The sequence below is a fragment of the Phyllostomus discolor genome, chromosome 1, assembly GCF_004126475.2.
Source record: "Phyllostomus discolor isolate MPI-MPIP mPhyDis1 chromosome 1, mPhyDis1.pri.v3, whole genome shotgun sequence".
Lineage (NCBI taxonomy): Eukaryota > Metazoa > Chordata > Mammalia > Chiroptera > Phyllostomidae > Phyllostomus > Phyllostomus discolor.
The window spans coordinates 1,313,793-1,328,971 of record NC_040903.2 but is presented as its reverse complement, the minus strand read 5'-3'; the positions used below and the strand labels follow the sequence as shown (position 1 = coordinate 1,328,971).

At 50.3% G+C, this 15,179-nt stretch overlaps 1 protein-coding gene across 11 annotated transcripts in view; it reads right to left on the bottom strand.

Annotated features, from left to right (window-relative positions):
- ADD1 (adducin 1) overlaps window positions 1–15,179 on the bottom strand; it is a 75,631-nt gene that overhangs the window by 15,985 nt on the left and 44,467 nt on the right. For all 11 annotated transcript variants that reach the window (XM_036018189.1, XM_028503811.2, XM_028503812.2 and 8 more), the window contains 5 exons: window positions 13,771–13,922; window positions 2,679–2,759; window positions 2,286–2,435; window positions 520–663; window positions 312–410 (listed from right to left, as the gene is read on the bottom strand). In XM_036018189.1, coding sequence (XP_035874082.1) covers window positions 312–410; window positions 520–663; window positions 2,286–2,435; window positions 2,679–2,759; window positions 13,771–13,922 — 626 coding nt within the window. The remainder of the gene's footprint in view (window positions 1–311; window positions 411–519; window positions 664–2,285; window positions 2,436–2,678; window positions 2,760–13,770; window positions 13,923–15,179) is intronic.

The following is a 15,179-nucleotide window of genomic DNA, read 5'->3' as shown; positions in this document are numbered from 1 at the left end:
AAAAGCAGTGCCCTGAAGGTCAGGGAGGTCAGGGGAAGCACCAGTGACTACACATGCAAAGCTCCTGACACTGGGCCAGCCCACACCCGGACTCCATAAACAGCAGTGGCTCACGTATTTGAATGACAAATTACCATTGGCCAACCCAAACCAGTGAAATGGCACTTGTCCTGGTCAATGTCCAAACCCCTAAATCCCTGAGCTCGGACTCGGCCAGGAAACTGCCCGGACTCACCCCCGCAAAGCCAGTGCCCAACGCCTGCGGGCACCCTGCCACCAGGGAGAGGGACGGCGCGGGGTCGCACACCCACCTGGATCTCGCACGCGACCACGAGGCTGTGGATGTAGAAGAAGGCCTCCTCGACGCTCTGCCCGACCGACACCAGCCCGTGGTTCCGGAGAATGAGAACCTGAGCGGGGCGCAGGCAGGGGAGCTCCAGGCGGCTGGAGCAGCGCAGGGACACCGTCCCACCCCTCCTGCCCTCCACCGCTGCGACCCCACGTCAGATGCCTACCGACCTTGCTCTTGGGCCCCAAGTTTTTCTGAATTAGAATCTTCTCCTCTTCATCCACCAAAATCCCATGATAGTCATGATAGCCCACTTCTCCAAGGGACAGGGCCTCTGGGGAGATGGGCAGGAGGCCACATTTCATCGCGGAGACCTGCAGAACGGGAGGTCGCGCTGAGCGAGGGCGGAGCGGGAGGCAGTGCTGCCCTCAGAGAAGTGAGAGGGGACAGAGTTTGTTCCGTGCTCTTCCCAGAGACGAGCGGACCCACGAGCGCCAGAGAAACGTCACTTCTGCGGCTTGCCACCAACTGCAGCCGGAGTGCGGGCTTTCATCTGCACTAGGCGGGTGGCCCCGAGAGAAAGCCCGCCTCTTTCCGGGCACCTCCGCCCTAGCGAGCTGCGGGGGAGGGGTGTGAGGTGCGTAAGGGGCAGGTGACTTTTATTTTAGGTTGTAGGTGGGACTAAAACAGCTGAAAATCAGATAGAAACAAATGTGTAAAAGTTGAGGATAATTATACTGTATAATTCCTCTACATTTATTTAAGTGAAAAAATTCTAACTCCATATAGCCCTTAGGTTTCCTTAAATTTCCCAAACTGACTTTATAATACGCTAATTATAAAGGCCCTCTATCTAGATCAACAGGCACCAAAGAGTCAAATAATATCTCAGGGGTAACAATTCCATACAGGATACTTAATGTAAAAAGACAACACCACAAACACAGCAATATCATACGGAACTCCTTTCACAGTATGAGCTTTAAGAAATTCCCTTACCTTTAAGAAGAAATTTCTTTACAAAGTAAGGTTTTGATAATTTTTAAAACAAATTGCTTGGCAGCTGCTTGTAACCACATTGTCAAAGGTACCTTTAAAAGTGCTTTAAAATGGATGGATTTTAGGAAAAAATTACACCCTTCAGAGAATGACATATTAAACTGCTGCTGACACCAAGAACCACATCCTCAAAGTAAAATAAACCAGCTCTATCACCCATCCAAACAAATCAACATGCGTGACAGTAAAACATCAAGATAGATTAAAATTCGGCATTACTGAATCAATAAAGTCCTCTATCGCACAAATAAGGACAGGAAGTCACTAATATATAAAACTGGTAATAAAAAGCCAATTCTGGACAGTTGGAGAGTGTTTTGCTTTCACGTGACTGCACCAGCCACGGAACGTGCATCCCCCACGGAGAAGTCTGGGCTCGGTCAGGGGGTCAGGGCGCCGGGAGCGGGGCTAGGCCGGTGATGGGTGGGGCCCGAGGGCGTGGAGGCCAGCCCTCCCGACAGCCTGCGTGACTGTGCCCTCTGGCCCCAGCAGCCCTCCTGACTCCCCGTCAGCAGCTGGCCTGTGCTCTGCCACTCCTCCTGCACAGCCGTTAGTGCGCTGCAGGCCCTTGAGCCCCACTAACTGGCCCTGCACTCACGGCACCCTCACCCCCACCCTCCTCTCCCGCCTCTCCAATGAGGGCTCTCCAGTCTACTGCTGCTGTCCTGCTCTTGCCAACAGCGCCAGGCGCTCTGAAACCTGACCTCCACCGCCAACACGCTATGAAGGTCTAATCCGTGAGTGCAATGGGCATGTGAGAATTGTTTAGTAGAGAGACCCCTTCAAAGCAAAGCCTTTTAAGGTCAAACTTGGTGAGTGCAGAACTTTTTTTAACCCCACAAAGCTAGGTTACGGACTCATCGCCGTGAGAGGCACTTCCGGGGAAGCACTCGGGGCCCCTCGCCGGACGGCTCCCCAGCTGCAGTGCGACACTCACCGCGGCCCCTGCCGGTGTGTGAATGTGCACCACACACCTCACGTCCGGGCGCGCGGCATAAATTGCAGAGTGTAACGTGAAGCCAGCCTGATTTACTCCTAGATTAGTGCTCCCACGGTCTACGATATCTCCTTGTAGGTTTATTTTCACCTGAAAATAAGAAAACAAAAATTTCCAGTGTCAAGAGGACTTCAAATTACTGTAAGTAGAAATTACTTAAACCAACATTTAAAGTATTAATAACTAATTGCAAAGGTTTTTTTTTTGAGTTAATCACACAAAACAGTCTCTGCTCTTCCTTGGGAGTTAAGCATCTAACAGGATTAGAAGGGGCTTAGTCGAGTAGCTTGACCTACACATTCATGACACCCGCAAGGGAAGTGACGTTCTTACCAAGCTGGATGCGGTCACCTCGCTGAAGAGCAGCCCAAAAGGTACAATGAGGAAGTGTTCCTGCTCCGAGCTCACTCTGGTCTGTGGGGACACGGCTGAGTTAGCACGGAAATCAAACCTATTTGCATCTCCCGCAGGCCACAAACCCCTGGGTCTGTTGAGTGTGTACACAGCACAGAGCATTTATCACAGTCGCTGAGCAGGCACATGGCGTACATCTTGGTCGCGTTCATGGTAATTAACTGGATGAAGAAAAACCTGGTGACGACAAAACCAAGTGGCATGTGCCAAGAGGTCCCTCTTCGGTCATGTAATAATGGAAACCAGAACGCATGTTCTGAAAGTCAAGCCACACGTGTGTGTGTGGCACACAAAGCCTGCAGGACAACGGACCATCACAGCACAAGGGAGAGCGCGCTCCCGCGCTGCCCGCGCTGCCCGCACAGCCGCGGCCTCTGCCGCAGCCCCGGGCCGCCCGCGCCCTCCACGGCGCTCTCCCTTCCCCCGCCCGCCCCGGCGGACCCAGCAGGGCTGGTGCATAGGTGCACGCGTGCTAGTCCCAGGGCAGGGAGAAAGAGGAGTCCTGCCCTCACAGAAATTCCGTCTAGGTCTTCGAAGGGTTTCGGGATAGACTTCCCAAAGTTATCTGGCTGGAATGAATACATTCACTTTTGGAGTACGAATTCTGACCAGGGCCAGGTGGGCGGAGGCTTCTGTTAGTGGAAACGGCCTTGGGACACTCAGTGCCACTCTCTCATCAGCCCAGTGAGTCTTCTGTGGTGGAGCAGGCGCACGCACACACACGGTGTGTCCGGACAGCTGCAGTGACAGGGACGCGCACCGCACTAAGCAGCCAGCGAACACTCCGCGTCCCGGCTGCAGGGTCCTGGGAGCAGCGGTGACAGAGTGCCAGCTGCAGAGGCCTCTCCCACACGGAGCACCACGTCCGCCCCCGAGGCTCCCTGAGGCTCCGGCACAAGCCCCACCCACCACTCAGCTCTCACGCAGCAGGGGCCGGCCTGCGGCCTCCGCGTCTTCAGGCTGAACAGGCTTCAGCGCCCCCACGGAGGTTCCCGGGGACCCGCAGTCACAGGAGACAGAGCTAGACCCCTGGCTCTGCTGCTGCTGTGGGCGCCCAGGGCTCCTGACCCACAGGTGGGGCGGCGGGCGCGCACCCAGGACACCACCGCCGTCCTTGAACCGGTGCTCCTACGCTCCTCCCGGCTCCCAGCTCGCTTCCACTTGCCTCCAAAATGCACACGGGTCCCCCCTTCCCCCCAAATACCGGCCCGTGAATGCTGGGCTAGCCAGGCTTTTCGAGGCTAATTCGCTCTTTTATTTCAAAAATCAGACTGATCTTTTTAATTATCTAAAAGAAAACTACACACCTGCCCCAATTCCCAAGTTGGGTCAAAACAAAACATAAAACAAGCAATTATTTTGTGTATTCATTGAAATGAAAAAAAAATAAGGTTGAAAATAAAAAATTTAATGTCAGGTATTTTTGCTTAAGTTTTTACTCTAAAACACCCACGTAGAGTACTAAAGGACAGGTGTACTTATTATGTATTTAACTGTAAGAAATCACACACCCAGGGGCCCCCTCACCCAGCTTCAGAAACAGAAGGCCTAGTGTCTCTGAAGTTCCGCCTCCCTTCCCGCACAGCCCAGAACTAGCCACCCTCCTGGCCTGTGTTAAGTGTTTTCTTTCTTTCCTGTATAGTTTTACTTTTTACCTATTCATCCCTAAGCAATAGCTTAACTTTTCTGTTTATGAACTTCCTATGACTGGAATCATACTGTCTGTATTTTGCAGTGACTGTTTTCAATGCTTTATTTATATTACTTACGTATAGTTGCTATACAGTATTAGTTATGCTTCAGGGGCACAAAGGAGTGATGAGATCCTCACACCTTATGATGTGATCGCCCCACTAACCCTAGTAACCATCTCCCAGTATTGCCACTGTATGTATCCCCTTTGCCTTCTCATCCCCCCCCCGCCGCCCCCAGGCAACCATCCCTTTGATCTGTGTCCATGACTCTGCTTTTGCCTGGTTTGGTCTGCTAACTTGTTCTCGTTATGTTTTTAGATCCCACAGGTAGCTGAAATCATACAGTATTTGTCTTTCCCTGCTGCCTTACTTCAATTAGCACAATGCCCTCTGGAGCCACCCATGCTGTCCCAAACGGCAAGACGCCCTCCTCTCTACGGCCGGGGCACGCCCCACGTGCACACGCACGCCCCACGTGCACACGCACCGCGTCTCATCCATCAGCACACTCCTAGGTTGCTTCCATGTCCTAGTAACTGCAAATGACGCCCCAGTGAACACAGGCGTGCATGCATCTTTTCAAATTGATGTTTCTGTTTTCTGTGGATAAATACCCAGAAGTGGAATTGCTGGATCATGTGGTATTTTGAGTTTTAATTTTTGGAGGAACCTCCATGCCGTTTTTCCCAGTGGCTGCACCAGTCTGCATTCCCATCCACCGGGTCCCCTTTCTCCACATCCTTGAGAGCACTGGTTGTTTGCTGATCTGGGGACACCTGCCACCCTGACAAGGGTGCGGGGACAGCTCACTGTGGTTTGATTTGCATTTCTCTGATGATGCGGGGCGTTGCGCACCTTTTCTACGTCTGTTGACGACCTGCACGTCCTCTTTAGAGAGACGTGTTTCCGCGTCCTCTGCGCACTCTGGGTCAGACGGCTTGTGGAGCCAGCCACCCAATTGTGAGGCTCCTCCAGGCGACGGCCTGCACGGCTGCCGTCTGCCGTTCTCCCGGCTGCACAGCACCCACTGGACAGACACACAGTCTACCTGACCGTTCTCCTGTCAGTGGGCACGGTTCCCACTTTGCTATTAAAACAGTGCCAGGGAAGGAGGGGATGGTGGCCAGGTAGATGGACGTCGAGTCCACTTGCTCTTGCTCCCAAATCGGATACTTGGCCGATCTTCCAAAAAAATAAATGGCACACTCAACAGCATCTTAGTGGACGTGAAGACTGGAAGCCAAGGAGGACAGAAGACACTTCATAACATGTGCGTGAGGGTCTTACAGCCCGCAGCCACAGGGGTCCCAGTCAGGGACCGCAGCCCTGCGGCTCCCTCCCCTCCCAGCACAGGAACCCCCGGACCTGGCAGGGGTGACCTGAACGCACAGGGTTGGGGAGGTCCAGGCTACACATACACAGAGAGCAGCACACCCGCAGCCGCAGCGGCAAACGCCAACGGCAGAGTGCCAGAGAGGGACCCTACCCGCACCGCGGCCGGGCGGCAGGGGCAGGCTGAGGCCAGCGGTGGCTGCGAGACAGCTGTCTTTCTGGAGAGGAGGTGTGCGAGGGAGCTGGACAGTGCCTCGGTGCTGCCGTGGGAGTGCCCGCAGAGACTTTCAAGGGGGCCCGAGGCGTGTTGGGCAGGGACCCCATGGGCAGCTGCCCTACCAGCCAGGGGGAAGGACTGAGGGCACGGTTTGCTCCCACGGCGCGCAGCTGGGCGGAGAGATCAGAAGGTGCACAGCAGGGGGCTTTCTCGGCCAGGCCCGGTGCAGGCGGCGGCGGGGCAGAGGCTGCTCCGAGTGGAAACTCTGGACTACGTCTGCTGCAGTGGCAGTGGGCTGGAAACCGGAGGGGCGGGCGGGAGTCAGCACCTCAGATCATTTATAGCCACACAGAGCTGACTGCCCTGGCGGAGACCAAACCTCTGGGAAGGCAGGGGGCACTCGGCCCTGCCTCCTTCAGGACCTCAAGCACCGCCAACTTCGAAGATCTGCAGGAGAGGCATGGCAGCTCCAGAGCCTCTGCAGGATGCATGCCCACAAGAGAAACACAGCCAGAGAAACGCCTGTGGCCCGTTCAGCACTTCTCTCAGGGAGACAAAGCACGCTGGTTCCCAGGGCCCTATTCCGCTGAGGCCAGCGAAGCCCAGAGACCAGACACTGGGGCAGCAAGGGGGCATCAGGGACGCAAAGCTGCCATCAGCACCAAGCAGGGAAGAGCTGACCGTCTTATCCAGATTGGCCCCCTCTTGCAACAAACAGGTAGTTCACCAGAAAGTACACATTACTGGAAATAAGCTGGGACAGACGAAGACCGGCGGTGCAGGGGGAGGGGAACACACCCACAATTTTACCAGAAGACCGAACAGTGCCTCCCAGGGGAGACGCAGGTGCCCCACCCTCCCGGTCACAAGGAACTCCTACCTTTTGCAGCCACAGGGATAGAATTGAAAACCACTACGCTAAGCGAAATAAGCCAGGTTGTAACAGACAAATACCGTATGACCTCACCTGTAAGAGGAAACCAATGAACAAAATAAACTAATGAACAAAACAGAAACACGGGCATGGGAACTTGGAACAGATTGACAGTGACCAGAGAGGCGGCGGAGTGGGGACAATGGTGGGAAGAAGGGGAAGGGACTAGACGAAGAACGTGGATGAATGACCCACGGACAGGGACACAGTGTGGGAACTGACTGTGGGAGGCAGTTGTGGTATGGGCAGAGGAGGGCAAAGGGGAAAATTTGGACAACTGTAATAGAATAACAAAAAGTGACTTAAAAATGATAATAAATTGCATTAACCAATGTTACCCCAATAGAAATAAGCAATCAATGCTGGGAACATCCTTACACCTACCTCCTGGTGTACATGCTGCATGTGCACGTGTCTCCGGAGAACAAAGTGGGGGTGATGCCTAAGCATTTCCCGAGGGGCCCAATGACAGGCACAGCACTGCCAGTAAGATTCCAGTAGTTCTGTGCCTCTGCAAGCATCTTCTCCAAAAACTAAAACCTGGTGTCTGTAAAATGGCATTCCACTGTGGTTTTAATTTATAAATTCCTGGTTACTAAGGAGTTAAGCAACTTTTCATATTTTTATGAGCCACTCTAATTTCTCCTGTGAAATTCCTTTCTTGTCTTTTGCTCCATATTACACTGCGGTGTCTTTTTCTTATTGACAGTTCTTTATGTGATTCTAGATATTTTCTGCTGGCTATCTGTGAAGTAAAATTGTTCAAGTTTTAGCTTTTATTTTTATATTCTTTGCGGTGTCTTTTAATGATGAGAAATTTATTCATTTTAATGTAGTCAAATTTATCCATCTCTTATGATAGACGTCTGAAGACGTCTTTCCTTAAGTCAGGGGTTTAAAAAGATCAATGACTTTCACCCATATTGGTCCCGAAGTTCTTCAAGTATTGCCTTTCCCATGTACTCCTCAATTCACTGGGATTGCTTTGTAAGCATACACAGTGTACACTCACCACGAACACAGGGCGCAAGTATCTTTTGTCAGTTCTGGCTTTTCAGTCCAAGCGGGCCAGCACCATTTGGCGGGGCTGCCCTTCCCCACTGGCCTGCAACGTCAGCTCTGTTGTGTCCTGCTGGTCCACTTGTCTTTCGTTTTGCCCAGAGCTGACTGCTTTCATTGCCATCACTTACAAGTCTGACATTTGATAAGGAAAAAATCTCCTTACCTAGTTCTTCAGGCTTGTCATAGCTATTCCTTGCTGTTTTTCCTCCATATACATTTTATTTTTAAAATATATTTTATTGATTCTGCTATTACATTTGTCACAGTTCCCCCCTTTGTTCAGCTCTGCCCTGCACCCTCCTCCCACCCATATTCCTCCCCGCCTTAGTTCATGTCCATGGGTCGTACATTCTTTGGCTTCTACATTTCTTATACTATTCTTGACCTCCCCCTGCTTATTTTGTACCTACCAATTATGCTCCTTAACCCTGTGTGTTTCCCCCCATCCTCCCCCTCCCCACTGATAACTTCCATATGTTACCACAGATTACCATTTCTGTGATTCTCTTTCTGTTCTAGTTGTTTGCTTAGTTTGTTTTTGGTTTTTAGGTTCCGTTGTTAATAGCTGTGAGTTTGTTGTCATTTTACTATTCATAGTTTTGATCTTCTTTTTCTTAGCTAAGTCCCTTTAACATTTCATATAATAAGGGCTTAGTGATGATGAACTCCTTTAACTTGACCTTATCTGGGAAGCACTTTATCTGCCCTTCCATTCTAAATGAAAGCTTTGCTGGACAGAGTAGTCTTGGATTAATTCCTTGCCTTTCATGATTTGGAATACTTCTTTCCAGCCCATTCTTGCCAGTAAGGTTTCTTTTGAGAAATCAGCTGACAGGCTCATGGGAACTCCTTTGCAGATAACTCTTTCCTTTTCTCTTGCTACTTTGAAGATTCTCTCCTTTTCTTTAATCTTGGTTTATGTAATTATGATGTGCCTTGGTGTGTGCTTCCTTGGGCCCAACTTGTTTGGGACTCTCTGGGCTTCCTGGAAGTCTATTTCTTTACCACATTAGAGAAGTTCTCCTTCATTATATTTTCAAATAAGTTTTCAGTTCCTTGCTCTTCCTCTTCTCCTTCTGGCACCCCTATGATTCGGATGTTGGAACATTTAAAGTTGTCCAAGAGGTTCCTAAACCTCTCCTCATTTTTTGAATTCTTGTTTCTTCATTCTGTTTCAGTTGGATGTTTATTTCTTCCTTTTGTTCTAAATCGTTGATTTGAGTCACAGTTTCCTTCCCATCACTGTTGGTTCCCTGTACATTTTCCTCTATTTCACTTTGCATAGCCTTCACTTTTTCCTCTATTCTGCAACCATATTCAACCAATTCTGTGAACATCCTGATTACCAGTGTTTTGAACTGTGCATCTGATAGGTTGGCTATCTCTTCATTGCTTAGTTGTATTTTTTTCTGGAGCTTTGATCTGTTCTGTCATTTGGGCCATTTTTTGTCTCAGCGAGCCTGTTACTTTGCAAGGGGCGGAGCCTTAGGAATTCGCCAGGGCAGCGCCACCCACATCACTGCACTGTGGCACAGTACGTGGTGGACGGGTCCGAGAGGGGAACAATGCCGCTTGCTCAGCCTTCAGCCAGCTTTCAGTCCCTTCCCCCACCACCCACAAACAAATTGGGCCCTTCTGGTGCTGATTCCCGGGTGGGTGTGGGTTTGTGCACATTCTAGGGCCCTGTGGGTCTCTCCAGTGAATTCTCCTGTGAGGCTGGGAGTTTCTTATGCTCCCTCGACCCCCACAGGTTTCTTCAGTTGGAGGTTTTAAGGGTTTATTTCCCTTAAATAAACCCTTATTTACTTAAGGGTTGGAACCATGGGTTGCAGGTCTGTCTCATTCCCCAGTCACTGTTCTCGGTTTATCCGCACACGAATGTGGGACCAGCCGCTGCCTCGCTATGAGTCCTGTCCACCCGGCTGCCCATCTCCACCCCTCCTATCGGTCTAGGGGAGTGTTTCTTTAACTCCTTGGTTGTCGGACTTCCATACAGTTTGGTTTTCTGGCAGTTCTGGTTGTTCTTTTTTAAATTTGTTGTTGTCCTTCTTTTGGTTGTGCGACATGGCAAAGTATATGTAACCTACACCTCCATCTTGGCCGGAAGTAGGCCTTCATATAAATTTTAGAAGCACATTATCAAGTTCCACATTAAAAAAATACCACACAATCATTTATATTCAATTTCTCTTTGTCTATATACATACATAATTCATACAGCTATAAACTATACATTTGTATTTTGTTTTGTAACGATCATATTTTGCACGGCCTTCAGGGCACTGTAACATTCCTTCAAACTGATGTCGAAAGGCCGAGCCACATCCCACGTACTGCTGGGAAAACGGTGAAAAACGCGTCGTTGACAGACGAGGCTGTAACAAATACATCTGTACACCATGTCTTCTTCTTTCACTCATCTCCTTAACATTATCTCTAGGAGTGAGCCTAACAGATCTGCATACTTCAGCGGGGAAAGTTTACAATACACGCCCTTCTGAGTGGGAAGCAAACAGAAAGAGCCAGCCACAGATGTGACGTGAAAAGCGAGGAGGACGTGCCGGTCCGTTTCCTAGTCCCCGAAGGACAGTGCTGGCTTTCCCGCATGTCTTCCCGCACAACAAATGGCCCTTCTCTGTGTCCAGGGAGCAGATTCTAACGTCACACGCGTAAGGTAACTCACTAAAAATCAAAATCAGTACCTCTGGCAAAGATGCTGCTGCACCCCAGAAACACAGTGCACTGGTCACAGAGGTAGCCGCCAGACCGCCCTGGAGCCGCACCTAGCACTCCGCTGACACCAGGAGGCATTTAGGGCCTGAAAAACCGGCCACCAGCCAAGTACCCCCAGGAGAGGACGGCCAGCCCACCTGCTGACGGGACCACCCTGTCTCTTGACAAGCCCCAAGCCCCTCTAAATCCAGTGCAGTCTGACGGCAGAGACCTAACTGAGACAGGCCCTGACACCGACCGGCGAGCATGCCTGACCCTCGCAGCGAGCACCCCGCAGCGCTCCTTCAAAGAAAGGGCCCATGGCCTGCCCACTTCTCTGGCTCACCGACAGGTACTGTGAACACTTCTTTTCTGTGCCTACATGGTAACACCCAGACTATAGGAAAAAAAAATGAATGACATAAGTAGTTAAAAAACAAAAACTTTCCTCCTAAAAGATTCTCTAGTTCACAAGAAAAAGGAAATATTTTGGTAACCTAAATTTCTTGTTTTACTCAGTAGTAAGTCCCAAACAGATCACTAACAGAAAACACTTCACTAATTTGGCCAAGTCCTAAATAACTAAAGGGGGGGAAACACACAAGCAATTTAAGCAATTCAAACTTATTTAACTATCATTCATAATAGGACTAGTGGTAAACAGAACTTTAAACTTGTAAAGAATGTGATGCTGTTATCGAAGCCGAGGATAGAATGTCCCGCCACAGCCATTGCATTCCCATGGAGCCAGGTTCCAGGCAGCGGCGTCCCACTGAACCCCACACAGAGCACCGGCCGAGCGCAGTCAGCCCCAGGTGCCGCCACGGTCACGCAGGCGCAGGGAGAGAGCTGGCAGCTTGGAGAGCTGACTGGACCCAATGACCCAATGTCAAAAGGCACTGTGGAGTTCCCGTCTGACGACCTCTAAAAAATACTCTGGTGTTTTTCCCTGCCTAGTGTGGCTCAGTGGATTGAGCTCCACCCTGCAAACTAAAAGGTCACCAGTTCAACTCCCAGACACATGCCTAGGGTGGGGGCCAGGTTCCCACTTGGGGCCTACGAGAGGCAGCCAATCAATGTATCTCTCACAATGATGTTTTTCTCTCTTTCGTCCCCCCTTCCCCACTCTCTAAAAATTTTAAAATCTTTAAATACTTCACTGTTTTTTATTTTTGATTCCAGAGAGAAAATAGAGAGAGAGAGAGAGAGAGAGAGAGAGAAACATCAAGCTGAGAGAAACATCCATCAGCTGCCTCCTGTGCGTGCCCCAACTGGGGAATGAACCCCAACCTAGGTATGCGCCCTAATCGGGAAGGGAGCCCACGGCCCTATGGTTTGCAGCATGACATTCCAGCCACCTGAGCCCCACTGGCCAAGGCTCGGGATCTCATTCAGCCATCACCCGAGAGTTCGCATGCACCTACTCCGTGGCCAGCACCTCCCTGGCCCCGGGGACACACACAGAAGACGTAACAGGGCTCCGTCTCGGAGCTGACAAAGACCGAGGGCAGACGTGGGAGACAAACAAAAAGGTACGGTACGGCTGGGGTCACCGCTGTGGGGGGTGAAGATGTGCCGGGGCAGGCGACAGTCTACAAGCAGGGCAGTGTCGCCACAGCGGAGTCGGGCCTGCACTCCGAACGGGTCACCTCAGTGGTAACACGGGGAACAGGCGGACGGGGAGGGCGGCTCGGTAACCCGGCAGAGGCCCGTCCTGCGCCCCGGAAGCACGGTGCTCTGGCTACCAGGTGGGCCCCGGACCACCGCCTCAGGGGCTCGGCACTCCTGACAGTCCGGGACGGAGCGTGAGCTGCACGGGCTGAGTCCGCGCGTCAGACCCACGTCCGCGCGTGTGCTGAGTGCAGACCAAAGGCAAAGACGGTCTGAATGCCGCTAACCCTGGCTGCCTCAAAAATGAGAGTACAGCAAGGTTACGACTCCTTCCTCCGTCGTCTGTGTAAGGGACACCTGTTACCAAAAGCAGGCATAGTATTAATAATTTAAAACACCCAATAAAAGAAATGAAATAAGAAAGCAAGGATTGGGACAAGTTTAAAAGCCAAAGGAGGAGAGCAATTCGAAGAGGCTATCACCACAAAAGAGCACCGAGAAAAAGAGCGACACCTGACACGCACTGGGAACCGAAGACAGTGGACAGGAATGGGACCCCACGGCAGGGCGCGGGGGCAGGCGGTCGGGAGCAAGGGGGGTCTCAGACATCAGCGAGCAGTTCCCGTTTTCTCAGTGACAATGTGATTACTTGCTGGGAGGAGGAGGTCAGGAATTTCAAGCAGAGGAGAAACAGCAGGACATCTGAGTGCACCCAAAGGTGGTGTCCTACAGCTGCCAGGGAATGTGGTGGGTCCCTTGCAGACCTGCTGCAAATCTAGGGGGAGGGCCAGTGGCTCTGCTGTGCAGGCGGACCTGGCGCTCAGGCTCAGGGACGGGGAGGACGGTGTTGGCAAAGAGCGCTCCCGAGATGACAGGCCATGACGTCCAGCTGGACAACACAGGGAGTGACTGTGGGCTGCTGGCCTGGGCTGCAGAAGGGAAGACCCACAGAGGCAGGGCCTGCTCTACTCCCTGCTGTGGCCCAGAGTCAGAACAGTGCCAGGCGCAGGACAGCAAATACGCATAGCTGGCGCCCAAGAAGTATTTATTGCAACCACGGTTGAATAGGTCCTGATAGTGTTGAAAAATGGCTAAAAACCAAACTAGCTAAAGAAGTAAAATAAGAGACAGAAGGAAAGTACACGGCTTCATTCTTCGCATTTTTAGGCATAAAAAGATTTTAAGAACTTCCTAATTTTGCTAAACATGCACTTATCAGGTTAGCATGCCAGAAGGAAGTTTTAAAGAACTACTGTTCTCATAATTGTTCATTCAAACTGGCTAGTTCTCAGATCACTATACTCTGCAGCCAGGAATCAGAAGGAAGCTGTTCCAAGATTTCCTTCGACTCAGCGGCTTCCCCCGTCTCCTGAACAGAAGAGGTGGCGCCAGACGCACACCAGCCCGTTAACCGCTCGGTCCCCAGTCACTGTCCCGCCCGACACTCACCGTGATGTGGTTGTAGATGAGCTGAGACCACCCAAACAGATCCGCCAGCCTGTAAAGTGCCGCCAGTTTGCAGCGCAGCAACTTCTCCCCTTTGTCGTAGGCGATCGAATCGGACCCTCTCAGGTCGTTCACAGGAGTCACCATGCCAAGACCTGGAGGAAAGAAAAGGAAAACTCAAAGATTTAATATTTCTTACCAAATGTAAATCAAATAATAGCAGTTCTGAAACATTAATCTTCCATACCGCAACATAAAGTCAGTCTCCAAAACTCAGAGGCTATTTCATAAAGACTATATTCCCTAACAATACAATTAAATTGAAATTTGTAACAAAAAAGTAGCAAAACTTGTGGGACGCAATAAAGCAAAACTCAGAAAGAAGGAAACAGGTTTTTTAAAAAAATGACCTAAGTTCCTTCCTTATGAAACTAGAAAGAGCAAATTAAATCCAAAATCAAAAAAGTAATAATACCCTGGCTGGCATAGCTCAGTGGATTGAGCGCGGGCTGCGAACCAAAGCATCGCAGGTTTGATTCCCAGCCAGGGCACATGCCTGGGGTGCAGGCCATGGCCCCCAGCAACTGCACATTGATGTTTCTCTCTCTCTCTCTTTCTCCCTCCCTTCCCTCTCTAAAAATAAATAAATAAATATATCTTAAAAAAAATAATAATAAAGATAAAAGCGGATTACCAAACAGAAAAATAATAGAGAAAACATTTAATCTTCAGATTAAAAATGAAATACAATAATGAAAACAAAACAAAACAAAATACACCTCTAGACTCATCAACAAGGCACGGCCACCATACAAATCACCACCATGGACGAGAGGACGGGGACATCACTACCAACCTTTCAGACATTAAAAGCATAATACCAGGATAATGTGAGCAACTATTCCAGCAAATTTTTTAGCTTAGATAAAATAGACAAATTCCTTAAAAGACACAAGCCAAGAAAGCTCACTCCATAAGAAACAGGTGTCCTGAGTAGCCCGAACTCCAGGCCCAGAGGGCTGTGCGGTGAATTCCATCCCACATTTAAGGAAGAAACAGCACCAGTTCTACACACAGTCTTCCAGAACCCTCTCCAGCTGACCCCGCCTGGCCCAGCACTACCTTGACAGCAAGAGCACACAGACATCCGCATTACGTGACATCGGGAGAAAAGACATACTAATATCCATCATAAACACAGACTCAAGAGTAATTAGCAGAAGACTAGCAAATAACCCTACAACACATGGAAAGAACACATCGTGACTGGGAAGGTTTAACTCAGGAATGCGAGGTTAGTTCAGCATTCGAAACCCAACTGATACAATTCACCATGCCAAACTAAAGAGGAAAACCAAGGAATCATTTTAACAGATGCAGAACATGCACTTCATAAATTCAACATCCTTTTA